Genomic DNA, 25,321 nt, shown 5'->3' with positions numbered 1-25,321 from the left:
TCCTGACGTCACACTTGTCCCCACCCCTCTCGGGCAATGGGCTGCCCCATAAGGGCCGGCGGAAGGAGAGGCTCTAGTAGTCAGTAAGACCGGCTGCAGGATGGAGAGCGTGCTGGGATGTGACGATGAAATCTGTAAGTTGGGGTTATGCTCGTTATTCTGTGGGTCATTGGTTCTGTGCTCCTAAGGTTGACTTGCCCTGGTGCATGGATGCGCTCAGTTGCCATGGTGATGACGGGACTATAGGTACTACTTGCCTCTCCGGGATCCCGGTCTGTCACTGCGTGGAGCTGCGAGTCAGTGGCAGGGAAGTAGCGGCGCTCCTCGCAGCCTCAATAAAATCTTACTTCGCTGTCTGTAGGACTCCAACACAAGCTGACTGTCTCAGAGCGGGCTAGTGTTTATAGTAAAGGCGAGGTAGTGTCGGGAAATTGCATCTGAGAGATGTATAACCTGTAAGCAAAAGCTAAACTACAACTCACAACAGGTGCTCTCTCACCTGTCAGGCAACACTGCTCATCTTTCTTCATCTGTTGCAGGGAGTTGTCGTTTTAAAATTGCAAGAGACAATAGAAGGCGAGGTCCTGGCAGAATTGGACTCATTCCCAGCAAAAGAAGTATTTTAAAATGGGTTGATCTACCCACGTTAATGTCACAGGCACCAGACTAATGAATCCCAATGCCTAGGGGCCCACAGACGTTAGGGGCCAATCTTGCTTTTTCCAATATTAGTTTTATTTTCATTCAAAAATGTATTTTTAATTTTGCTGCTGGATGTGGGTCCTGTCTGGACGGAGGCATTGTACCTTCTGGGAGAAGATTAAGTTGTCAGACAAGGCGATGGGACCTCGAGGCGTCATAGAGAGCTCAGGCGCACGCACACATCTTACCTTGTCTGGCTGCCTCACCTTCTCCCAGCAGGTACCCACCATGCACCTGTCCTGACAGGACCCAAGCCCAGCAGTGCAGATAACAATAAATACACAAGAACATGCAAATAATAATTTAAGAAAGCGAAATCATGGACCCCTTCTGTCTCCAGGTGCAGCCGTGTTGTATATTTCGAAAATTTTGTTTAGTAGCCTAGAAAGGGGCCTGTGGAAAGTGTATTCTAGGGGGTTCACAACTTATTTATCCCCCACTGCACCAGGGGCACCTTCTCCACTAACAAATCAGCCCCATTTCTGCTGCCTAGAGAGATATTGCCAGTGGCTGGGAAATAGGAGCCAGAGCTGAGTGCCCAACGCAAAGCTGGCAGATTCTTAGAACACACAACTCTGTAGTTTAATTATAGTTATTATGTTTTCCATCACTTTTCTGTGTATCTACCACCCCATTAGTAAAGTTATGCCGACCAACATTATCAATGTGTGCTCTGTCCTCTCTCCTGGGTTTGTGTTTTTCCTTTATTTTCTTCTCTGAAACTTGTTTAGCCCCTGCTTTCATATAGCGTGTTGTTTGCCATTGTACTTTGTCAACCTTTCCTTACATGATCATTTAAAGAAATAGTTCAGTGTAAAAAATAAAAACTGGTTAAATAGATAAGCTGTGCAAAATGAAAAAAAAGGTTTCTAATATAGTTAGTTAGGCAAAAATGTAATGTATAAAGGCTGGAGTGACTGGATGGCCCTAGGCAACCTGGCCGGCCACGGCGCTGGCTGAGTGAGCCCAATAAGAAATACTGATACTATGTTAGACGTGACTATTAGCACTTCTGGTGCAAAAGTGATATTGTACCAAGAACACCTTTTTCTAAATAGCTCAGAAATCTCTGTGTACATAGATGTCTCTGTGTATATTATGTTGATGTACACTTTAACACAAACAACAGCCTTGGTAAATAATAAACATTACCATTTATAAATTATGTAGCATACAGAAGCCCCGTGACAGCAAAACAAATAGACATAGGCTGCAGTCAAGTGCACACACAAAGCAGTAAATAGCAGATGACAACAGCTCCTGTCACTTGTTATTCCTGCCAATGGGTTTAAATTCAACTCGTCTTTCATTCTTCCTTTTAATGGGAAAATATAGCAGTGCCTTTGTATAAATTCAGGACACCTGCAAGGTAAAACTGCAAAGAGCTTAAACAGAACCTGTGGCCTGTGATAAAATCTGGTGTTTCGATTTGTTAATACAATAGAACCCCCAGTTTATGTTATTTTGGGGAACAGAAAAAAAGATGTAATATCCAGGACAATGCAAGAACGGGGATATGATAAAGCTCAAAGGCAATATGATCAGCAATTAGATTTAAATATATACTTAAAAACAAAAAGAAGATGCTGGAACGTTAAAACCTTTGACATAAACGTACTTTGTGTGTGTAAAGGGGCTTATCAAGTTGTGCCCTTCCAATATTGGGATTTTACAGTTCACATAGAAAGGACTAAGAAAACAATATTTACTGGAGGTAACAGGGCATCCCAAGTGAATTTAACCCCTAATTGGTTCTTTTTTTTTCTGTTAAAGAAAAGTCACCTGCCCAGGCAACTTTCCATTTTAGCACCATACCCACATTTTTCTTTGCTTTCCTAGTGATGCCTTGTGCGACTGACACATGCGGGGTACAATTAATAACATTTCTGACGTTACTGGAGCGTGCATGCAACAACAAGGGTTCCATGGAAAAATGAAAACACAAGAAGCGTGGTGGCACTGATATATAAAGCACAGCATTTTTTACAGAGCAGGGAACACCAGTCTGGGGTCTTAGGTTAGAAATGACATTTACTGAGGAGAAATTGTCACCCCAGGGACTTTCCTTGTTCTTCAATTACAGTATCTGTTATCCAGAATGTTCTGGATACATGGGACTTTCCAGATAACGGATCTTTCCATAATTTTTACCTTCATACCTTAAGTCTACTAGAAAATCATGTAAATATTAAATGAACCCAATAGGCTGGTTTTGCTTCCTATAGGGATTAATTATATCTTAGTTGGGATCAAGAACAAGTTACTGTTTTTTTTTTATTATTATTATTATCATTATTATAATGATGATGATGGATAAAATGGGGTCTGTTGAAGATGGCCTCTCCGTAATTTAGAGCTTCCTGGAGCTTTTTGGATAATGTGTTTCCAGATAATGGATCCTATACCTGTACTACAAGTACAAACTAGGATTTAAGGAAATAATCTGAAATATGTGTTTGCTCCAATACAATTTTTGAAAATCCTGGCTTCAACATGAACAGATCTTGGAAAGGAAAAAGCAGGGAAATGTATATGGTATGGTAAATTTCTTGCCTAAGGCAATATAGGGAAATGTATAGCGTGTTTTGTGTTTGTTGTCCCTACTTTAACTGCTAAGGTGTATCTCCATAGTAAAGTTTGTTAATATTCTAACCCATAAAGACTTTTTTTGTATAAACATCCTTCTGTGCAACAAGGTTGTCACCAGGAATGTAGACCGTAGAACAGGGAGTGGTTCTGGGACTGGGTCGGAGCAAGAGAGCCACGGTTATTTTCTGGGGGTTACAATAGCTGCCCAGTTTGTAGGGAACAAAATAACAGGACACAAGGCCCTATTCCCACATCTGTGTAGTATTGTATTAAGGAACTTATTGTAGGAGATAAAAGAATGAGCTGTTTAAAAATAAAATTTCTCATTATACTCTTTCTCATGGAGAGCTTTATGGTAGAATCCTATGCTGAAACCTGAACATGCAAGCCACATTTTTACCTGTTCCGACTCTAATAGTGTAATAGTGTAATCCGTATTAATAATTGTACACATACTGCAAAAAATCCAGGGTCCACAAAATTTACAACAAATGCCACATATTTTTGTATAATATCCAGCCATTACATGGCATGAAACACTTAACACAGTTAAGTGTTTAATGTAAGTGTAACACCGGCACCTATTTGTGTTTAATGAAGGTTTTTGTTGTTGGGTATGTAACTCATTGTGAGACTGCTTGAGTGGAATGTTAGCATTCTACCCTTTCTATTCTATATTAGAGTAATATAGGGCAGCTCTGCATATAACATTGTGATATTGCAGCCACCCCATAAACTGGAGGTAAAGAGGCAAGTGCAGTGTTTTTAGTCCATTTGGGGCATGTCAAAGGCAGGTGTAAGAATAAGGAGGACTTGAGATTAGCTTCTCGTGTATGGGAAGATCTGGTTTGGAGGCTGCTTTTTTTCATATGAATTTAGATGTTATGAGGAGAACTTAAAGGTCAGTGTAAAAATAAAAACTGGGTAAAATAAAATAAAAAATGTTTCATAATATACAGTAGTTGGCTAAAAATGTAATGTATAAAGGCAGGAGTGACTGGATGTCTAACAGACCATAGCAGGCTACTTCCTGCTTTTCAGCTCTCTAACTCTGAGTTAGTCAGTGACTTTAAGCAGGGCCACATGGGACATAACTGTTCAGTGAGTTTGCAATTGATCCTCAGCATTCGGCTCAGATTCAAAAGCAACAGTGCCCCCCATGTGCCCCCCCCTCAAGTCACTGATTAGTTACTGCCTGGTAACCAATCAGTGGAAACCAAGAGAGCTGCAAAGCAGGAAGTAGTGTTCTGGCTATTATGTTAGACATCCAGTCACTCCAGCCTTTATATATTACATTTTTGGCTAACTAACTATATTTAAAACATTTTTTATTTTGCACAGACTATCTATTTACCCAATTTTATTTTTATACTATAGGTGTGTTTTGCCTTTACGTTAACTTTTAGTATGTTATAAAATGACCCATTCTAAACAACTTTTCAAATAATCTTTATTATTTCCTTTTTTTTTTTTTATACATTTTTAATAATTTGCCTTCTTCTTCTGACCCTTTCCAGCTGTCAAATGGGGGTCACTGACCCCATCTAAAAATCAAATGCTCTGTAAGGCTACAAATGTATTGTTATTGCTACTTTTCATTACTCAACTTTCTATTCAGACCCTATTCAGAGTCTCTTATTCAACTCACTATGTGGTTGCTAGGGTAATTTGGAATGTAGCAACCGGATTGCAAAAATTGTAAACTGGGGAACTGCTGAAAAAAAAGCTGAATAACTCAAAAACTACTACTAAAAGTTAATTTAAAGGTGAACAACCCATTGAAAGAAGCTTGTGTTGTGTGTACTTAAGCAGTAAGATGAATTTTATGAGCATGTGTTGCAATACCCTAAAGAGGATAGCTCCCATTGTGTTGTCACTTTTGGCCATTTAGTGTGACATAAGCCTACATGGCATAAGTGGTCAAGTAGAGATAAAATAAGTCAACAAAATTATCTGTACAAAAATCAGTTGTAGGTTAATTGGAAGTGTCACATGGAGGGATATGTGCGCTTATTTATTTATGGCTCGTGTGGAGAAAAAGTGGCTTTAAAGGAACAGTAACACCAAAAAATTAAAGTGTTTTAAAGGAATACAAATGCTATGTACTGTTGTCCGGCACTGGTACAACTGGTGTGTTTGCTTCAGAAACTCTACTAGTTTATATAAACAAGCTGCTGTGTAGTCATGGGGGCTACCATTCAAGGGCAGGATACATATTAGATAACATAAGTTCTGAAGAATCTCATTTTATAGTACAGAGCTTATCTGTTATCTGCTGTGTATCCTGTGACTTTTCTCCTTTTTCAGCTTTGAATGGCTGCCCCTATGGCTACACAGCAGCTTGTTTATATAAACTATAGTTGTGTTTCTGAAGCAAACACGTCATTTGTACCAGTGCAGAGCAGCAGTACATTATATTTTCATTAATTCAAAACACTTTAATTTTTTGGTGTTACTATTCCTCTCTCTCTCTCTCTGCCACGGTTACAGTTGCTGAGATTTCTCCATCCTTGTCTATTCTTCACTTGGTCAAATGAACCTTGATGAGCCCAGCATAGTGTTCAGAGTGGAGCCCCAGGGACAGAGTATCTAAGCGATGAGCTTCACTGAATGACATCAATGTTAACAGTATTGAGCTCTATTGCTGAATTGCAAGTAAACCCTGAGCTCCAACCATAGGATAGTGCTTCCAGAGCCCCCATTGGGCAGGACGGACATCTAACAGGGGCCAAGAGGAAACGGGGTAGCATTTACTACAACGAGTTGGTGTTTGGGTGGTTCTGGGGAAAGGGTTATGTAGTTGCAGTGGGCCAGGGGCATGGTTTAGCGGGTGTATAGGGCACACTGGGGGTCATTTATAAACACTGGCCAAATTTGCACCTGGGCAGTAACCTATAGCAACCAATCAGTGATTAGGTTTTTTCAGTCAGCTGCAGGTTGAACACTGAAAGCAATCATCTGATTGGTTGCCATGGTTTAATGTCCAGGAGCAAATTTGCCAGTGTTTATAAATTAGCCTCACTCTATATGAGTGTATGATGATGATGGGATCTGCCTGTGCTTTGTCTGTATTAGTGAGTAGTTACACCCCCCCACACACACACACACTCAAACAAACCGTGTATATAGCAAGATCTCTAACACAATGGCAGCCTGTCAGCTCTAATCACAGAATGCACTCAAATTCTTGTACCCTGCAAATGGGAGGGAAGTAATTTTATTGCGGAGCACTGAAGCACATGAGAACCGGATGAGGCAGCTAGTTATAAAATCTATCTTTAACTGCTCTACCCAACAACCAATGGCCTTGCCGTTGTTATTGTCATACTGTATTTGCTATCTATATATTTATAGACCATGGCTCACAGATGGTGGGAATAAAGTAAGCGTTAATGTATTGTCCTTATGATCAGAGCATATTTGATGGAAGATGTACAGATCCTGCATTGTTAGTTATTTATGTAATTTAATTGGATTCAGAGGCAGTATAATGAACAGCATGGGAATGGATTTACATGGTTAGTGCTTACAGCTCTACAGATGTTGCACTACAACTCCCAGCACCAGCGAGTATTAATGCTGTCTAACAATATCAGACTGTCCTTGCGATACTTAGTTGTGTGTTCTTGACTGTTTGCAGTTTAGGTCATACATGTAGACAATTACGATCTCTCCTGCAAACATTGTTCGATATACAGGTAGAAACAATAGAATTCCACCTCTATCTGATGCAATAACCCTGGTTGATATTCAGGCACCTTCAAAGGTGCCCGATCAAAATTTTCCATCTTGGCCGATTGATGAGACAACTGACAGCCAAGTCTTTTGCCAATATGAGTCGCCTCGTCTCCCGCCATACATACACACCAAATACGGTAGTATAGTACTTACCGTAGTAGTACCCCCATTTTATGTTTTTCAGGGGACCAGACAAAAATGGTGTAAATTCTGGGAAAATGTAAAATCAGGGAAAAGAATTATGCATATTATATTAATTACACAACATGTTTCAAGCTCTACTGGCTCTTTAACAAGTGTAATACTGGATGAGTCTGCATTTAGTATCTGCCCTGATATGGATAATTAAAATATATAAAAAAACACATTAAAAAAATAATTTTGTTGAATTTGTATCTTCTAAAAATCACTTGGTGCTCATGTAGTCTGACGTACAGCATTTGATATAATTGCAAGGTTCTTTCTTTTTGTGGTGTTCAATCCTGTGGTTTGTTTCAGTGCTCCGCTCAGAGAGAGAATTTCACAACGCAGCCAAGACAAACGATATCGAGAAGATGAGGCAGCTGATGAAGCATCGAGTGGATGTTCGGGTCAAGAACAGTGTAGGTACAGTGTCTCTTCTGTATTACTGGTATCTGGTCCGGAGAGCATTCTTTCTTTACATGGAATCTCTTACAGCCAGGGTCCTTTCTATAGTTTGTACAAAGCTGTAAGTTGTTTGTTGCTTTACCAGGAAACAGTAGTTATAATACCTGATCATTTACCTAGGACAGGGCAGTACTATGCTGTTGAGTTTTGCAAGTTCTGCATTTCTAGCAGATACAGAGACTTCTAAAATATCTATTCTGAGAAGTGTAATGAACCACCTATTTGAATACATGAAACTGCAATGGCTGGTACAGTGATCCACTTTGATACTGATATACGCAGCCATATTTTGTCCCCCTTTGTTGAGAAAGTTGTGGTTATTGTTATGGTATTTCAATTTTCAGGCAAAGCCAAACTATGACTTTGCTGTTGCTGGTTTTGTCTGCAGAAGTTTGTTGAGAGTTTTAGTTTATTGTTTGGCATGAAATAGGTTTGGTATTGAATGTTGATATACACATAATATTATAGCTTTCTTATCAGTGGATCATGTTGTTTCTCTGTCACCTCTGTTTCAGGCAGACAGGACAGCCCTACACTTGGCAGCCGGAGCTGGGCACAAGCAGGTGGTGCAATTACTTTTGGAACATTTACCTCTGGATGAGGAAGACAGTGTATGTATGAGAGCTGTAGATTGTCTCTATGGCTAGATTTATAATGAAATGATAATGAAAATAACTGCTGTTAAATTTAAGGATGTATAAGTCAAAGAATAGCTTGACCCTATAATGGCTGAAGATCACACAGTCAATATATATCTCCATGTATATCTGAAGCTCTTACAAATTCTGTCTTCAGTTTGCTGTTTCTAATAGACTACTCTTTTTAATTCAGTTTGGGATGAACGCTCTGCTGCTTGGGGCCTGGTTTGGGCATCTTCCAGTCCTGAAGATCCTCGTAAATGCTGGAGCCAAAATAAACTGCCAGAATAAGGTAATACTTTCCCTTTAACATTTTACACCTAACACAGCATGTACATCATTGCTGTAAGAATATTGCAAAGCGGAGGAGCATGTCTTACCTCAAATCATGTCTTGTCTATTGTCAAGGCAAACAGAATATATAATTGGAAGAGGAGCATCGATCACTCAGAGGGTTTGGGAAAGGCAAACAGAACTAATTCTTTAGTTATCAGAATGCTATGCCCCAGTTGAACCCTTTCTAAAGCTGTAGAGCGGTTGCTAGAGAATGTTACATTGATATCGGCATTAATGGCTTAGTTGTCTCGTTCCCCTGTGTATCATTTAAACTGCAGTTAGTAGGCTCACATATAACCTTTATGGCAGGCTTGCAAATAATAGAAGGTACAAATAGAAATTAAATTTTGTTAAAAAACAGTGGGTATTGTTTGGTAAGCGATTTGCACTTTGGAGCAAAAAATCTTAATTACTGTGACGTTGACGACATTTCACAATTACACCGCTGGAATGTGAAAGGAAGCCGATAGACTCAAAATAGAATGAAATGTCTTTACCTGAGGTATTGAAAATTGATAAAGACTATTCTTTTCTATAGCAGTCTAATGAACCTTAATGTTTTCAGTTGTTATTTATTTTTCTTATGATAATGCCCTTTAAAAAAGTCCAGTGCTGAGCTGTACGATGCTGTTCTAGAGGATGTTATTGATAGTGAATGAGAAACCTAATTTCCCATTGTTAAGTGCACTACTTGTTTCCTGATACAACTTGCCTAGCCTTAGGGGTTTCCCAGCTTTTATTTAAAAATTCATTTTCTGCTAATTAGCTTTTTGTATATAAGCCTAATGTGTGTGTAAGGCCCTGGTAGAATGGTTGGCTTTGGCCACCTAAAGAACGCGAGCAGCCCCTCAATTTGGAAACCTTCTTTTTTTATGTAAACAGCTCTGCTAACTTTACAGGAGACTAAGAAAAAAAAAAAAGTAATTTATATTCTAGGGAATCCAGCAGTAATTTGAGATGGGTTCATGCAATAAACTGTGCCGTGCCCTGTTTACCAATAGAACTTTCCAGAGGAAACAATGGCATCTCTTAGAAGTAGAAGAAAAGAGGTTTCAGCTTGAGCTGCAAAAAGGGAACACATTTGTTTTAGAGTGAAGACATTTTAATATAGGAATGGTGAAAAACAGCAGAGCAAAAGTTGCTTAAGTTAACCCAACCCAAGGAAACCTGCTCCACTTCTACCAAAATTAGAATTTCCTTTCTATACTAATGATACACAGGTTGAGTATTTCTAAACCCTTATTCACCATAACCTACCCGTTCTTAACCCAAACCAGCCTGACTCCATTGTAAAAAGTACTGAAACAAGATAGAGCGATCGCACACCCACAGCAGTCCTTGGCGATTGTAGCTTGGTGCTCAGTATGAGAGGACACGGCAGCCTCCCAAATATATCAGGAAAAGGAAAATACTGGCACACAAAGCGTTTGCAGCAGGTAAGCCTTGCTTTAATTCAAAAAGTGCGGAATGTGCAACGTTTCGGGGTCACGAAAGGGACGTGACCCCGAAACGTGACCCCGAAACGTTGCACATTCCGCACTTTTTGAATTAAAGCAAGGCTTACCTGCTGCAAACGCTTTGTGTGCCAGTATTTTCCTTTTCCATTGTAAAAAGGCAACACCATCCCATCAACAATGCTGTCAATGACGGGGAGCCCAATCACACCACAGTGACAACTACTGCGTTCTGTGGCAGCCCATGCACACCCACATCCAATATAAATTAATGTTTTGACCCAAACCTACTTGACCTGGGGGTAAACTAATGGGTCCCAATATTTTTGCCAACTCACTTCTCACTTATCTATACATGTTAATTTTTTGTTTTCAGAGCGGACTGAACTTGCTCCATTGTGCAGCTCTGAGAGGTCACATCAAAGTCATGGAATTTATTATGGAGGACCTGGAAGGCATCAAGCTTGATAAAGTAGATAAGGTAAGCCTGCCAAGTACTGATGATAATGATGAGTCAATTTCCTTTAATGTGTTTTCCGCCCCCCTTAAGGAGTGATTGGTGCTTTGCTGGTGCACTCTCAGTGCTCCGCCTTCTGGCAAAATAAATAGGTGCTTCTGAATTGGTGAAGAATTTAACTTTAGTGTTAAGAAATGTGAAAAATATGCAGCCACCATGCAACTCTGTAACTGCTGCTATTACTGTAAATTCCTCTTAAAGTGTAACCAGCAATATCTAACTTCTGAAATTCTTAGCAGTAGGGTTTTCAAAGGAACAAGCTGTCTTTTGTTTGTGTGTGTTTTGTCTTTCAGTTTTCAGTTCAGTGTTCATTTTAGGGTGAGGCTAAGCTTAAGGGTTGTAAAAACAAAAGGGAAAAAAGCAAACATTTCTTGAGGCCACACAAGTAACATAGTAAGTTAGGTTGAAAAAAGACACACGCCCATCAAGTTCAACCTTTTAACTCTATTTTAACCTGCCTAACTGCTAGTTAATCCAGAGGAAGGCAAAAAAACTCATCTGAAGCCTCTCCAATTTGCCTCAGAGGGGCAAAAAAATCCTTCCTGACTCCAAAATGGCAATCGGACTAGTCCCTGGATCAACTTGTACTATGAGCTATCTCCCATAACCCTGTATTCCCTCACTTGCTAAAAAGTCATCCAACCCCTTCTTAAAGCTATCTAATGTATCAGCCTATACAACTGATTCAGGGAGAGAATTCCAGATCTTCACAGCTCTCACTGTAAAAAACCCCTTCCGAATATTTAGGCGGAACCTCATTTTGTCGGAATGGATGACCTTGCGTCAGCTGAAAATTTACCTACTGGTAAATAAAGCATTAGAGAGATTATTATATATTTATACATAGTTATCACATCACCCCTTAAACGCCTCTTCTCTAGCGTGAACAACCCCAACTTGAGCATTCTTTCCTCACAGCTAAGATTTGCTCTTCTCTGTACCCTCTCTAATTCAATAATGTCCTGTTTGAGCGCTGGAGACCAAAACTGTACGGCACATTCTAGATGGGGCCTTACCATTGCTCTAGTCTATACAGTGGAAGAATAACCCCCTCCTCCCACAAATCAAAGCCCCTTTTAATACAACGCAAGACCTATTTGCCCTTGATGCTGCTGACTGGCATTGCTTGCTACAACCAAGTTTATTATCTACTGTACAAGAACGCCAAGGTCCATTTCTATTATGGATTTGCATACATTTAGTGGCTGCATGAGATGATACTTTTCTCTGCAGCATCTGGGGAACAACTATTGCAGTGATCCCCAACCAGTAGCTTGTGAGCAACATGTTGCTCCCCAACCCCTTGGATGTTGCTCCCAGTGGCCTCAAAGCCGGAGCTGATTTTTGAATTCCAGGCTTGGAGGCAACTTTTGGTTGTATAAAAACCAGCTGTACTGCCAAACAGAACCTCAAGTAGGCTGCCAGTCCACATAGGGGCTACCAATAGCCAATCACAGCCCTTATTTGGCAGTGCACCCCCAGGAACCTATGCTTGTGTTGCTCCCCAATTATTTTTACATCTGAATGTTGCTCACGGGTGAAAAAGGTTGGGGACCCCTGAACTATTGTATCAATTCTAACCGCTGCCTTTAATGAAACTGAGGGATTCTGCTCAGCAGGGACAAAGATAAGAAATGTTTCAATTAATCGTATCAATTTAAAACAGTTAAAGGGTCGGCAACCCCCCCTCCCAGAGCTGCTTTAGAAGGTGAAAAATTTAATTTTACACTTCAATATTAGAAAAAAGGATCACAAATATAGTTTAGAAAGTAATTACAAAAAGTCTTTATTTCTGGTGAGCTATCTGAAAACAACTGAACTGGAAAAAATGTTTAAAGGTGAATAAACACTTTAAACTTCAGAGTAGTGTGTGTATATATATATATATATATATATATATATATATATATATATATATATATATATATATATATATATATATACATACATATACATACACAGTATAACATTTCTGCATACTCTGTTTACAGCTGTACAAATAGACAAAGATTCCATGTGGGATTTACTAGTCAGCACTATCAAGTCCTTGTGGTTTTATAAGATGGCATATTAAATTTATATAATGTATTAACTAAACTTCTTTTTCCAGTCATCTGCCTTAGGTTTGTCTTTATAGGGGCCACAAAATTTGTCCCTTTATACGACTTTTACCCGTCATAAATCAGAGTCTCAACAGCTTACTTTTCATTTGGTGCTTGTACTCATAAACCATCTTTTTTTCCTTGTAGTCAGGCAAGACCGCTTTTCACTTGGCTGCAGAACATGGCCAGTTGGAGGCTGTGGAATTCCTAATTGGTTCTGGGTGTCAGCACAGCTTAAAGGACAAGGTAATTTCAAAAACAAAAAGTAGAGAAAGTAAATATAACTGCAAGTCTTCTTACAGACTTCTTACCAGTTGTATAAAAATGGTGTGTGATGAAAAACAGTGTGTGATGTTGGCAGAGTAGGTACTAATAAATGACTTGTCTACTCCTACTAGGATGAAAACACTGCTCTGCACTTGGCATCCAAGAATGGACATGCAGAGGTCTTGCAGAAGATTGTAGAGACTAGGGTTGACTTGAATGAAAGGAATACAGTAAGTGAAGTCTCCTATTACTATAGTCACTAAACACAATAGTAATAAATCAATTACATATGATAAAGGTCCATATTTGAAAGCCTGCATTTTCATTTCATTCTTGTATAAAACATCATGTAAAAAGGTGCATATTTCAATTGTTGAATAATTCAAAATGGCAGCCATACAGCACATCATAAGATGTTTGTTCAGTAAGACCTACCTAAGAAACATTGTAGTGGGGGCCACATAGTAATGATGAGTCTCCCCAGGAACATTAACAAAGTCTATGATTTGACGGTTAGTTGGCTAATGGATTGTCTGTTTGGTGAACATCGCAGGTAGTGCTAGTGTAGTACATTTATTGGTGAATAATAGACTTAATGAGTGTCAGTATCACTTTAAAGGGGAACTCCGGTTTCCAAACCAAAATTTGATAAAGAGGCCCATATAACACAGAAACCCCTAATATACCCTTCCCAGTTACCTGTTTCTTCAAAAGGTATCAATAAATGCCATTTTCTATGCTGAAATCCAGTTGTTTAACAGATCTTCTCTTTCTGCATCATTTGAAATCCTGGCAGGGAAGGAGGGACTAAACACTGATGTTACAAATTGTAACAAGTCTCCACAGCTTACAGAGAGCAAGCAGGAATTACATAACCCACAATGCATTGCAGTATGATGTTCTGTTCCTTATTGAAATCACATGTGCAGGGAATTGTGGGGTTTGGAGGATGCAGATGGCTGCTGATACAAAGTAACAGTAGTCAGACCGCTCAGCAAAGTAGTCAGAAAGATCAGCAGAAGAGCAGGGGGCTAGGCTTAGGGAAACCATTAGAAATCATGAAATGTCTGCATATTTTTTAATTGATGTATATTGCAAAGTTGCTTGATATTATGTTTACTTTTCAAAAAGCTAAAGTTATGGTTTTGCGGAGTTCCCGTTTAAGTGAACTTAAAATGATGGCTCGTATAATAATAATGTCTATTCTCCTGTCCCTTTCCAGAGTGGAGCTGGTGACATTGCTGTGATAACAGAGCGATATTGTGTACAGTATAGACAAGGGGTTATGTTTTGTGTGACTTCCCTTACTAAGAAGACTCTGAATTATCCTGTAAACTAGCATAGATTGTTGGCACATTTGCTGTACAAGGTTGTTTGATATTTACTTGGCACAAGCCAAGCTTTGTCTCTTGTTCATTTTGTAAAGTAACCTAATATTTTCATTCTGGGAATGTGTACAGTTGCCAAGTGTTTGTCATACAAATCAATGGTTATACGGTTTAAATAGCTTGGAAATCATTTGCTGCCCAGAAACCTGAGCCCAGCCTGGCACCTTCAGAATGTACACAATTCTATTAGAGAGTCTGAAGCCAACTCATTATTGTACGTCCGTGTTCCCAGGCTGCATTCACCCAAGATTTCTGTCACTAAATAGTGCTTATTAAAAATGAGTTACCTGACATAACAAAAAGGTCTGGTTTATAACCATAATGTAATTGGATCATATGTATAATACTGAAAAAAGGATTAGATTACCCCTTAGTCATGCCTTCTAAATGTGATTATTTGTAAAGAAATTTGTGAAGGCTATAAGGAAGAAGAAATGAAATAATGGCAAAAATACAGATACAAAAAAAGGAGGGTTGTGGGTGCACTCCTACGGCCATATAAAAACATTTTTAAGTACAATAATCCACTGTCTAAATAATTCAGTGAATATGCAAATGCATGTATTTAAAAAAGAAAAACAGGGTTTTTTGTTACAAAGTTATGATCATAAAATTGATAAGCCACCATACCACGTCAAGGTAAACCCCATACAGTGGTCCCTAACTTGTTTACCTGTAATCAAAATAAAAAAGGTTATATACCTCTCTGCTTAACAACATTACTCGGAGTGCACACTTGTGTGTGAGTATAGGTGTGGGTATAGATGTGAACAACTTCTATGGTCCAGAGGGCCGCAATTTTTCTGGCCTATGTGGTGGAGGGCCGATAATGGAAGCCATTATTGGCCACTCCCCCTTTTAAACCACACCCACACATTCCCTAACGAGAATTTCCAAATGCTAACAACCCTCCACAACCAGGTTCATCGTTCCCAGTCAGAGTATGGCACACACAGGTAAAGTAGGACAAGCAGATTATGGCACTGTAAAAACCAAAAAACTGCTCCAAGCTTCTTCTCCATTCGATACCCCCACCAGCAGTTCCTTTCATATACAATCCCAGGTGCTCAGCCCATCATCCCAACTGAATACACCATCCAAACACAAAAGAGGCGGCACTCCAGATAAATAAATGATTTATTGCAGCAGGCTGCCGACCAAAAACACCTGACACGGTTCTGGAATAACTCCCTTAGTCATAGGCTTCCAAACATTAAAATGCAAATCCCTTAAATACACAGCATCATATCGACTCCTACTACTTCATAAATAACATTTTAGTACAACTTACAATGTTAATTTAAAACCAATTTATTGTTATCAATTAAAGCCTTAGTGCACTACTAAAACAAGTAGAGAAATGGACTTATTAAATGAATTGTATATTGATGGGCCTTTAGTAAAGCAAAATTCACAAAAAGAGACCCTCAAGTATTATTACACGCCTAACATATTCACTCCTAACAGTTCAATATATCATTAATATGCAATATAAATGTAAAGAGATAATATAAACAAAATTTTCCAGCATTTTGGATATTCACATCCACAGGAAATCAAATTGTCAGCTTATGCATGCTTTGTACAAACTTTGTAACTAAAAGTGTCTTTTTTAAGAAAGTTACAGTTCAGTTGTGCAAGAATATTTTTTCAGGGGGTTATATATTGAGAGTGCTGGGGCTACCTTGTTTAGTATGTAAATTAAGCCTTGCCCCTAAGAAAGGGGAGGAGCAGCATTTCAGCTTGTTTGTTTAAAAATTATTTATATATATATATATATATATATATATATATATATATATATATATATATATATATATATATATATATATATAAAAAACAAAAAAGTGAGGTGCACACCAGGAACGTTTTTTAAATGGTTAAAAAGTGAATTTTATTTATTTAATGCATTTAAAAAGGTCAACGTTTCGGTCTGTGTCTAAGACCTTTCTCAAGACCATACATATATACATATATATATATATATATATTAGTGAAAAAGGAAAAAACAATTTCACTGCTTATTTCCCATGCTGGCACCCAGGTATTAATTATATATAATTTGTTGGATGTAATGTTGTGTTATAAATAAATACACTTCATTCACAAGAAATCAAGAGTGTGCTGATCCTTAATCGCTTTGTATATATAGATATATAGAGAAATAGATATATAGATATATAGAGATATAGATATATATACATACATTTATATATTTAGAAAAAAAATTATTACACTACTGGTCCTTTCATCCTAGAAACAGCATTCTGGGGACAACCAGAAACAAGAATATAACAGCTTAGAGAAGTGCATATACATCAATAGATATGAGGCTTTCTCAGACTTTAGGGCCACATAGGGGCTGCAAAGAGAGATGGGGAGTGAATACATGCTTAGAAGTAGAAATGCTGGTACCTGCATGTCTTCATATGCTTTGTACTGCTCCTGTCTGGACAAACCAGTTCCACTTTAAATCTCAGTAATAAGGCATACTTACTTGGTTGTGCAATAATTCACAGTGTACACTATACTGTGCAAAATAGGATGATGATGATGTGGCATCGAGTAGCAGTGAATCGGTATCTTATGTGTTTTGTTCTATGGCAGAAAAAAAAATGTATCCTACAAAAAGAGATAACAACATGTTCTTGAACACTCGCTTGGCTGGACTGTAAAACTGCACCAGTTGCACCGGCAATGATAGTAAACATATTAAACTGATGTTTAAAATGCAACATGTTAATTAGTAATTTGTTTCCATGGTGGAATGTTGTAAATTAAAAAACTGTTAATAAAAAAGAGACAATAGCAGTTCATGTTTATGATGTATTTGCAGGAAGGCATGACAGCTTTGCACTTGGCCACGGAAGGGGGATATTTTGATTGTGTGAGAATTCTACTAGATGCAGGCTGTGAGGTGAATATCCAGACAGAGGTATGTGTGTCCACTGAAGTTATACCTAGTGGTCCTCCTGCTCTGTTCTTTTATATTTGGATATATATTTGGACAGAGACAACTTTTTTTTCTAATTTAGGTTCTGTACATTACCACAATGAATTTTAAATGAAACAACTCAGATGCAGTTGAACAGCAGACTTTCAGCTTTAATTTAGTGGGTTGAACAAAAAGATTACATAAAAATGTGAGGAACTAAAGCCTTTTTTAACACAATCACTTCATTTCAGGGTCTCAAAAGTAATTGGACAAATTAAAAAACTGAAAATAAAATGTTCATTTCTAATACTTGGTTGAAACCCCTTTGCTGGCAATGACAGCCTGAAGTCTTGAACTCATGGACATCACCAGATTCTGGGTTTCCTCTTTTTAGTGCTCTGCCAGGCCTTTACTGCAGCGGATTTCAGTTGCTGTTTGTTTGTGGGCCTTTCTGTCCAAAGTTCAGTCTTCAACAAGTGAAATGCAGCTCAATTGTGTTCAGATCAGGTGAGTAACTTGGCCATTCAAGAATATCCCACTTCTTTGCTTTAATAAACTCCTGGGTTGCTTTGGCTGTATGTTTTGGGTCATTGTCCATCTGTATTATGAAACACCTCCCAATCAATGTGACTGCATTTAGCTGGATTTGAGTAGACCGTGTCTCTGAACACCTCAGAATTCATTCGGCGCCCAAGCCATCACTCTGCCTCCACCGTTTTGCAGATGATATGGTATGCTTTCTATCATGAGCTGTTCCACGCCTTCTCCATACTTATTTCTTGCCATCATTCTGGTAGAAGTTGATCTTGGTTTCATCTGTCCAACGAATGTTTTTCCAGAGCTGTGCTGGCTTTTTTGGATTTTTTTTTTTTTAGCAAAGTCCAATGTTGCCTTTCTATTCTTGATGCTTATGAGTGGCTTGCACCTTGCAGTGCACACTCTGTATTTACTTTCATGCAGTCTTCTCTTTATGGTAGACTTGGATAACGATACACCAACTCCTGGAGAGTGTTGTTCACTTGTTTGGCTGTTGTGAAGGGGTTTCTCTTCACCATGGAAATGATTCTGTGATCCTCCATCACTGTTGTCTTCTGTGGACGTCCAGGTCTTTTTGCGTTGCTGAGTTCACCAGTGCTTTCTTTCTCCAGATATACCAAACTGCAGATTTTGCCACTCCTAATATTGTAGCAATTTCTCAGATGGGTTTTTTTCTGTTTTTGCAGCTTAAGGATGGATTGTTTCACCTGCATGGAGATCTCCTTTGACCGCATGTTGTCTGTTCACAGCAAAATCTTCCACATACAAGCCCCCCCCCTCAAATCAACTCCAGGGCTTTTATCTGCTTCATTGATAATGACATAATGAAGGAATTGCCCACACCTGCCCATGAAATAGCCTTTGAGTCAATAGTGTAATTGCTTTTGAGCCCCTGAAATGAAGTGATTGTGTTAAAAAAAGGCTTAAGTTCCTCACATTTTTATGCAATCTTTTTGTTCAACTCTCTGAATTAAAGCTTACAGTTTGCAGTTCAACTGTACGGAACACATTTTAGGAAATATCAGGAGAACACATGCTCCTGCGTTCGATCTCCTAACGAAGAAGTATGCAGACTCTCCTCTTATTATAATCCCTGATCCCAAGAGGCTGCAGTCACACCTCCGAGGTGCCCACATATGCTGTTGCGATCACCCCTCTCGTGGCTCATTCCTCAGCCATCCCTCCCTCCTTGATCCTCAGCCCTCGTTACAAAAGCTCTCCATCCTCAGCCCTCCCTCCTCCGCTCTCAACCCCCCATGCTTAGACCTCAGCTCCTAAGCCAGGCTGATGGCTGAGGAGGGAAGGCTGATGGCTGAGGAGGGAGGGCTGAGGATGGAGAGCATTTGTACTGAGGGTTGAGGAGGACGAAGAGCGTTTGTACCGAGGAGGGAGGGCTGAGGATGGAGAGCGTTTGTACTGAGGGCTGAGGAGGATGGAGAGAGTTTGTACTGAGGAGGAAGAGCTGAAGGCAGTAGTAGGAGGACCGAGGACCCAGGACGGAGGTGCGACTGCAGCCTTTCAGGATGGGTAAGAGAAAAAGCAGGCGATGCTGCATTCCTCTGCTATAGGAGATCGCATGCAGGAGAGCGATTTTCCCTGAGGATGTCCTAAAATGCATTCAGTACAACTGCATCTGAGTTGTTTCATTTAAAATTCATTGTCAATTCATTGTACAGAACCAAAATTAGAAAAAAAATGTCTCTGTCCAAATATTTATGGCCCTAACTGTATGTCATTACTAAGAAGCCTTGTCTTATTCTGTTTAGCAGAAGGGCATGAATTCCCTTCATTACTGTGCCTTCCATGGATATGAAGACATTGGCAGGATCCTTATAGAAGCTGGGATCAACATCAATGCTGTAAACCATGTAAGTACATACTGTAAAGTTGAATTAACCATTCATGACATCTCCCATTCTTCCACATATGAACACTGCCATTTTTTTTATTTCACAGAGAAAATCAACTGCTCTGCACATCTCCATACTGCAGAACTTCCCTGCTATGGTCAAGCTCTTAATAGACTTTGAGTGTGATCTGGACATCCCTGATTATGTAAGATCTGGCGGATCATCCCATTTGTATGTATGTATGTATGTATGTATAACTTTATTTGTAAAGCGCTGTTAAGGAGCCTCAGCACTGTACAGTGCAGGAAAAGGGTAGAACAGCGATACTGATACAGGTATGGGACCTGTTATCCAGAGTGCTTAGGACTTGAGGTTTTCCGGATAATGGACCTTACTGTAATTTGGATCTTCATACCTGAAGTTGAATAGAAATTCATGTAATCATTAAATAAAACCAATAGGCTGGTTTTGCTTCTAATAAGGATTAATTAAATATCAGTTGGGATCAAGTACAATGTACTGTTTTATTATTACAGAGAAAAATGAAATCATTTTTAAAAATTTGGATTATTTGATTATAATGAAGTCTATGGTAGATGACCTTTCCATAATTCTAAGCTTTCTGGATAATGGGCATCCGGATAATGCCTGTACACGTTTTTCACTCCATGCACACCATTCATTATTATGGGCAAATGATTGCAGCTGTGTGTAAGTTATCTCCGTTACATCTGCTCCATTTGTCATGATATAAGCTTAGCGGAAAGCACACAAGAGAAGGGCAAGCCTACATAGAAATAAATCAGAGGAGCATATGTCAAATAATTAAAAGGATACTGGGTAAGAGACAGAACAAAATTAGGGTATACGGATTATGGGCAACCTGGCAGGGTAAAGGCTATGATAAGCCAATAACTGGTAAGATGAATGAAACATTTAGGAAATAGCAGAACCATCCATGCCTTTTAAGGAGAATTCAACCCTAACCCCTTCCCCCCAGCCTAAGTGTTAGCCTGGGCAAATGCCACAAACGCTTTACTTACACATCAGTGCAGATGCAGGCAGCGGAGTTCATGAGAACCATCTTCAGCCGCTTCGGTAATCTTCGCAATGAGACCGGCGTTTCGGCAATTTTTGTGAGTTTCGGCACGTGCTCAGTTGTCTGGAAACTGAAAATTGCTCCAACTGCACATGCTCCGACATGCTGGTCTCATTCCAAAGATTTCTGAAGCGGCTCAAGATGGCATCCGTGAACTCCGATGCCTGAATCTCCCCCGAGGGGTAAGTAAAATGTTAGGGGCATTTGCCCGGGGTAACACTTAGGGTGGAGGGAGGGGGGTCTATGTATTGTAAGGTGGTAGGGGTTTTTTACATTTAAGGTTGAATTCTCATTTAAGATTTTTCCAAAATTTATGTGGTTTTTAATAACTCTACAGAGGCTGCAAACTCCTCTTCATATTGCGGCAGAGCATGGACGACAGGACACGGCTGAAATGATTCTCATCGCTGGAGTACTGGTGAACCTTAAATCACAGGATAAGGTATGGTCACATATTGCAGAATTGTTCAGCAGTGCTGTTAGCAAGGATCCGGCATCTCCACATGTTGTTTATCTACAATTTTGAATATCCTTTCATAACAAAAGATTGTCAGTGTAATGCTGACAGGTGCATAATATTTTATCCTAAAACCACATTTCAACTTCTCATTCTAGCAGGGGAAAACGTCTCTGGATGTGGCAGCACGGGGGAATCATATCAATCTGGCAGATATGATTATTAAGGCTGATCGCTTCTATAAGTGGAAGAAGGTAAAAAAAAACAAATCGTTCATATTGTTGTTATGTTGTTTCCAAAGTTCCAAAGCCCATTCCTTTCAAATACTGATACCTGTATTACATTATGCAGCACACTGGTACCAGGCCTACAGCAAAATGTATATTCATGAACAAAAACTTCCATTTGGACCTAATAATTATTTTCTTCTTACTTTGATGTCAAATAATACCAATATAGCTGTGCTCTCCCTTGTTTTGCTGAACTCTAGATGATACGTATTTTATTTGTAGAAAGAAGTACAGTTATAGGATCTGTTATCCTGAAACCCGTTATCCAGAAAGCTCCAAATTACAGAAATCTCACATTTTTAAAAATGATTTCATTTTTCTCTGTAATAATTAAACAGCACCTTCTACTTGATCCCAACTGAGATAAAATGAATCCTAATTGGAGACAAAACAATTCTATTGAGTTTAAGGGCCCGAAGGCTCAAACTGGAGTAGCGGACCAAAGAGGAAGCTGAAGTTCAGCACAGTTCGCGGTACAATAGGATTAGGCAAAAGAATGGTCAAAGTCCAGGCAAATAGGTCAGTTCAGGCGGCAAGAGTTCAATAACGATAAACAGGCAATGGGTCAAGATCAGGAACAGGAATCAATATACACTAGCACACCCAGGAACACACGAAGTAGAACCTATAATTGGGCAATGTTTGCAGACCTTTAGGCTCCTTAAATAGGCCTCCATTGGCGCCAAAAGACAAACGTGATGACGTCACTGCGCTGGCGTCATTGCGCAGGTGTTCCGACGCTGGCGTCCATCCAGGCGCCGGCGTCTATTCTGACGCTGGCGAAAACGCGCTGGTGTCACAGTGCCGCGCCTGGGAAGAACCGCGTGGAAGGACTGGGCGCCACCATCGTGGACAGCAGGACAGCGTCGGCGTGGAGGCAGGAGGTAATTCTCCCTTACATTGAGTTTATTTAATGTTTGAATAATTTAGTAGATTTAATGTCTGGAGATCCAAATTACGGAAAGATCCCTTATCTGGAAAACCCCAGGTCCCCAGCATTCTGAATAACAGGTCCCATACCTGTATAAAGTGATAAATCTATATTTATTTTTCATTTGCTTCACCAAAAGCTTATAATAATTTGTTGATGACTTACTAGTTTCTCATGATGGCCAAACAAAATCCTCTATATCACCTTCCTTGGATCTCTCATTGCATTATAATCCTCCTATTATTGCAGGACAATCTAAACAGTGATTCAGACTCTTGGTTGGCCAGACACCTGACCTTCAGGCAGGACCATCGCCTTGAGACACAGCACATCCGATCTGTCATCTGGAGACTGGCAACCAAATACTTGAAACAAAATGAGTGGAAGAAGCTGGCTCACTACTGGAAATTCACAGATGCTCATATACGTGCAATAGAGCAACAATGGGCAGGTAGTCTGTAATGTTGCATTTGGCATGGAGCGAACAATGAAAGGATAACAGTATTTGTAGAACAGTGGTTTTGAAATGGTGGGCTCAGAGCAGACTATGGGGCAAATTCACTATGCGCCGAAGCACCTAACGCTAGCGTCAATTCGCTAGCGTTGGTCATTTTCGTTACTTCGCAAATTCACTAAGGAACGTTGGCGTAAATTCGCTAGTGTTACTTCGCACCCTTACGCCTGGCGAATTTGCGCAACGGATGTAACTACGGAAATTCACTAACACGCGCATGGTACTGAACGCTACCTTTTACGCTAGACTTCCTTCGCCACCTCAGACCAGGCGAAGCGCAATAGAGTAGATAGGGATTGCTTCAAAAAAAGTTAACATTTTTTCTAAGTCCCAAAAAACGCTGCAGTTTTTTCTATATTATGGGTGATAGGCTGAAAAAGATTGAAACATTTTTTGGGGCTCCCCTCCTTCCCCCCTACATTTCCTAACTCATGGCAACTTAACTATACAGTGGGCCCATGTGTAGGGCAAAAAAAAAATTTTATTTGATGTTTTGAAGGTTTCCCAGGCATTTGTAGTGCTGCTACATATTCCTCCATTGAAATTTGAATTTGGCGCCATATGCAAATTAACCATCACTAGCGTAACTTCGCTTAGTGAATCAACGCTAGCGCAACTTCGCAACCTTACGCTACTTCGGATTTTAGTGAATTTGCGGAGCGCTGGCGAAACTACGCCTGGCGAAGTGTGGCGAAGTGCGGCGAAGTTACACCTGGCGCAACTACGAATCTTAGTGAATTTGCCCCAAAGAGGGGTCTGCTCCACCCAGATAGTTAATTGGGTTAAAATTTAAGGGACAATGCTGATTTTGTGTGTTGAAAGTTATGCCAGTGGTTAATGATACCTATTGAGCTAAAGTGAGACCAAACCAAATTTTCAACTAAAAAGGATCAATCTTGAACATGATGCAGCATAATGAGGACAGTCCTTAATTCTTTGCTTTGTAAAGAGAAGAATTGTGCAGCAACATTGGCACCCAGAATACATTAGGCAGCATTGGAAATGGACTGACCTGTTTATAGCGCTGGATACACTCATGTAAAAAACTGGTGTCTAGGCTAAAGCAGATCAGTGGGTACAGTTTATCAAATTTGTAAGTAGTGTTAAGGTATGGGCAATGGAGGATCTAGATATAAGACATTAGCACCCACCAGTGCATAGAGGATAGGTCTATAGAAATGCCACAGAGAGAGAAAAAGTAAATTAATTGTCTGAAATTGAGATCAGGACTGTAATAGGGTCGTTGTGTAGGGACGATGGTTATTAAGTGGCAAGTAGACAGGGAGAAAGCAGTTGCATATGAGGGAATATACTCACAACCTGACTTACTGTTACGCTATTCCAGGTACTAAAAGTTTCCGGGACCATGGACACAGGATGCTGCTGATATGGCTCCATGGAGTGGTGATGGCCGGAGAAAACCCTATAAAAGGCCTTTATGAGGGTGTAGTGGGCATTGGAAGAAGAGACTTAGCAGGTAGGCCTATTTGTAAAATTGATTTTACAGTGGAAACTCAATTTTTACATCCCCTGATTTTTAGTTTCTCCTCATTGTACATTGTTGTTTTGTGGTCCCGCCTATATATTATGCATAATACATTTCCCTTATTATACATTTTCCTGGATTTTACACCATTTTTTTCTGGCCCCCTGAAAAAACATAAAATGGGGGTAGTTATTTCTTGCAGTTGAAATTGAAAGTAAAGTCCTATCCTATTTTTGTTCCTATGAGCAAAGTCACAACAAATCTGTAGCCCACTGAGAAGCCTCTGTATCATGAGCTGCTCCTCAGTTTGTTTATGCAGAAGGTTATTCGAGGTACTGGTGATTTATTTTGCTTATATATGCTCACCTTAAATTTGTGTGCTCTGTTGCAGAAAGCATCAGGAGCAAAGCAAACGCAGAGGATTCTTCTCCAAGGAGGTGTGCAGCCATGTGACCGTCTCTGTGCTGTGTACACAGCTGATAATATAACAGAGGTGGCACTGAAGGTGTTAAAACTGTAACAGTGCTATCACTTTAAGGGCTGATTCTAAAACCTATGGTGCCACTTGAAATCAGTATCAGGTTACATAACAGGACTAGGAACCATCACATCCAATTTGTAGCTGAGCAAGATGCCATTTACTGATATGTCTCAGCACTTGGATCACCCTGTGCCAAAGCTGTACAAGCAAATACGTCTAATTGTAAAGCTCAGTACTTGCTACCAGTTTACAATCTCTGCATCTTCCATGTTTCTATAATGGCATTTTTACAGTTCAAAGAGGAAAAATGACGTCGATCCGAGCACGTCTGTGATGAAGAAAAAGTCCTTTCTCTCTAGAAA

General features: G+C 39.6%; 1 protein-coding gene across 8 annotated transcripts; it reads left to right on the top strand.

Annotated features, from left to right (window-relative positions):
* Window positions 1-25,321, top strand: ankdd1a.S (ankyrin repeat and death domain containing 1A S homeolog). 8 transcript variants are annotated; one of them, XM_041588209.1, is made up of 15 exons: window positions 3-134; window positions 7,528-7,635; window positions 8,197-8,288; window positions 8,509-8,607; window positions 10,482-10,586; window positions 12,872-12,970; window positions 13,123-13,221; window positions 17,216-17,314; window positions 19,621-19,719; window positions 19,808-19,906; window positions 21,138-21,242; window positions 21,416-21,511; window positions 22,728-22,932; window positions 24,338-24,469; window positions 24,870-25,321. In XM_041588209.1, the coding sequence occupies exons 1-15, from the start codon at window positions 101-103 to the stop codon at window positions 24,929-24,931; spliced, it is 1,533 nt and encodes a 510-aa protein (XP_041444143.1). In that variant the 5' UTR covers window positions 3-100; the 3' UTR covers window positions 24,932-25,321. The 8 variants fall into 8 exon arrangements, with proteins under 8 accessions (XP_018110750.2, XP_041444143.1, XP_041444141.1 ...); XM_041588207.1 differs by having other exon boundaries at window positions 19,618-19,719; XM_041588205.1 differs by having other exon boundaries at window positions 6-134; window positions 7,528-7,631; window positions 8,193-8,288; window positions 19,618-19,719.

The sequence above is a fragment of the Xenopus laevis genome, chromosome 3S (genome assembly GCF_017654675.1).
Source record: "Xenopus laevis strain J_2021 chromosome 3S, Xenopus_laevis_v10.1, whole genome shotgun sequence".
Classification (NCBI taxonomy): domain Eukaryota; kingdom Metazoa; phylum Chordata; class Amphibia; order Anura; family Pipidae; genus Xenopus; species Xenopus laevis.
Note: the sequence above shows the minus strand (reverse complement) of the source record. Positions and strands in the feature narration are given on the sequence as shown.

Coding starts and splice junctions, on each gene's coding strand:
- ankdd1a.S (XM_041588207.1), top strand. CDS start 101: ATGGAGAGCGTGCTGGGATGTGACGATGAAATCT. Junction 7,636..8,196: donor TCGGGTCAAGAACAGTGTAG/GTACAGTGTCTC, acceptor TGTTTCAGGCAG/ACAGGACAGCCCTACACTTG. Junction 13,222..17,215: donor ACTTGAATGAAAGGAATACA/GTAAGTGAAGTC, acceptor ATGTATTTGCAG/GAAGGCATGACAGCTTTGCA.